This window comes from Alosa sapidissima, chromosome 10 (genome assembly GCF_018492685.1).
Source record: "Alosa sapidissima isolate fAloSap1 chromosome 10, fAloSap1.pri, whole genome shotgun sequence".
Lineage (NCBI taxonomy): Eukaryota > Metazoa > Chordata > Actinopteri > Clupeiformes > Clupeidae > Alosa > Alosa sapidissima.
The window spans coordinates 18547032-18549531 of record NC_055966.1 but is presented as its reverse complement, the minus strand read 5'-3'; the positions used below and the strand labels follow the sequence as shown (position 1 = coordinate 18549531).

Genomic DNA, 2500 nt, shown 5'->3' with positions numbered 1-2500 from the left:
CTGCTCACACTCCCTCAGCTCTGACTGCATTGGTTCTGGTAGCAGTTTAGTCTGATGTAAACATTTCTCCTCTCCCTTCCTTTCTCGCTACCGTAGCCAAAGGACTCCAAGCCGCCCTCGCCTCCACAAGTTAACGGCAAAGACGCCATACCAGACCCCGAGAGCACCAAAGGTGAGCCACACCCTTTTGGCTACTGCCATGGGTTCAGTTGTTAAAAAACACAAATATTCGAGATGGTGTGTCCCTGTGTTCCCAGGGTGCTATTCCAGAGAGTTATTTTTAGATGAGAAATGCTGTTAAAAACGGGCGTTTCTTGTCCTGTTTTTTGAGTCCAGTTGTTTTCTTTGGCTTGATCACACCCAAGGTCAGCAAAGCTCCAGCAAGGTTCCCCTTTCTGACCAAACCAGCTCAAGCCTTTCAGTGCTAGTGATTCAGCGGGCTTTCTCCCAAGCCTTAGGGGAAGATTTCTTAGGGGATCTCTCTCTCTCTCTTTCTCTCCAAGTGCTTGTGCTGAGGATAATATTGCCAGTTTTACAATGAATCAGCACTGCCACTTTCCCAGAGTTTTTGGACATGGAAGCATACCCTTACTGACTCATAAGGCAGAAATGCCCTGAATCATCCCCTTATGCCTCAAAATTGAAAATTGGTGTGTGTGTGTGTGAGAGAGTGTGTGTGTGTGAGAGAGATCGAGTGAGAAAATGTGGTTATGTGTGTGTGTGTGTGTGTGTGTGACAGAGAGAGAATGTGGTTGTGTGTGTATGGATATGCTAAAGTTTGTGGTTGCTTTGTGAGGCCAAGATGGCACGCTAGTCCCTAAGTGCTGCCATTAGAAGGAAGAGAATGGCCAGTCTTCTCTGGATCTCTCCCCTGTGTGCAGACTGTCCATCTTTATTTATGTCTCTCTGTCCTCCTCCTCCTCTCTCTCTCCATCTCTCATTCCCCCTCAGCCCATCTTGGATGTAATTTGCATGTCAAAGCCACAATTTGCAATGAGTTTCAATCGGAAAGAACTGACGCAAAGACCAAAAATAGTGCCTATGTTCTATACACGTGAATCTCTCACCCGCGTACTCACTCAATGGTGGTTCTTAGATTACAGTAAGTTGGAACCCTTGAGCTAGAGAGAAAGGGAGAGATGAAGGCAGAAATGAGGGGGAGGGAGGGATGGAGAGAGAGACCGAGGAAGAGCGAGAGAAAGGTAGACATCCTGAAAGTGTGAAATCAAAAGAGACAAGCAGACATGAAGCAACAGTCGAGTTCAGCAGTTGCCTCCATTCAGAGTGCAGTGGTCAGGCACGCATCTTCTCTACATTGCTGTGTTCCTGTGGTGTCCTTTAGCCGTGGGCTCCAGTCTGTAGTCCAGCGTGAGGGCACTCAGCCCAGTGGTGGCCCTGAGGAAGAGAACACAAAAATGGTCTCTTAGCCCGTCTATGAGCTCTGAGGAAGAGAACACACACTCGGACTCTTATGCAACCTTGGCATTTGGAGACGTCGTGGTTTGGAGGGGCTCCCTTCATTCTTCTTATTTGTTCTGAATGATGTTGGTTGTTTAGTGTTTCTTTTTCATTCATCCCTTCCTTTTATACTTTCTTTGTTTTTTATTTATTTATTTATTTCTCTCTCTCTATCCAAGCTGCAGCTGACTACCAGCCAAGCCCAGATGAGACTCAGCAGCAGCCCCTGAGCGCTAACGACAGGTAAACAGGACATGCTCACCCTCTCGACCAATCACAATACCTTATAAAAATGGCTCTCTTAGACGTGTGTGTGTCTGTCTGTCTGTGTGTGTGTGTGCATGTGCCTCTGTCTGTGTGTTTGTCTTTGTGTGTTTGTCTGTCTGTCTGTCTGTCTGTGTGTGTGCGTGCATTTGTGTCTCTCTCTCTCTCTCTCTGTGTGTGTGTTTATATGTGTGGGCTCATGTATGACCAGAGTAGAGTAGACCACCATGGCGAGTTTGAAAAATGGCCGGAACCCAAACTGGACGGCCCACTAATCAAGCTTTCTGCAAGCCTTTGCTTTTACCAACCCACACAGAAAACCCTGCTTACATCCTGAAACTTAAAAAGGAGAACGTTGAACAGATGTAAATATAAGTGAAGCTCAAACACTCTTGTGTGGTCCTGTGGCGATAGCCACGATATTATTGCTCTGAGACAAAGGAGTCATTCTTGTACGTAAGCTGCCACATCCAACTCCCCCGTGACACAATCCCGAGTCTCAGTGTCTAGAATCTAAATATATGGTAATAAATACGATTATATAACCACTGTTAATAACAACCTCTATTACATATGAAATAACTACACAAGAGGCTTTCTAAAGGTGGTTGCCAGTCCTTTTAAGCAGACTCCTTTGTGTTGTGCCCAAGAACATTCGATTCATAGTATTCTCAGTTCTTTATGATGCGATCAAAATTCTGAGACTAATTATTCACTGAGCCAAAAGTCAAAATTCATTACTTCCAAGTAGTGGAGCGCCTCCCCCTTTTGAATCAGA

General features: G+C 45.6%; 1 protein-coding gene across 1 annotated transcript in view; it reads left to right on the top strand.

Annotated features, from left to right (window-relative positions):
* The window catches only part of map7d1a (MAP7 domain containing 1a), a 54429-nt gene that overhangs the window by 47271 nt on the left and 4658 nt on the right, over nucleotides 1–2500 (top strand). The window contains 2 exon segments of the mRNA XM_042106973.1: nucleotides 97–172; nucleotides 1638–1701. Coding sequence (XP_041962907.1) covers nucleotides 97–172; nucleotides 1638–1701 — 140 coding nt within the window.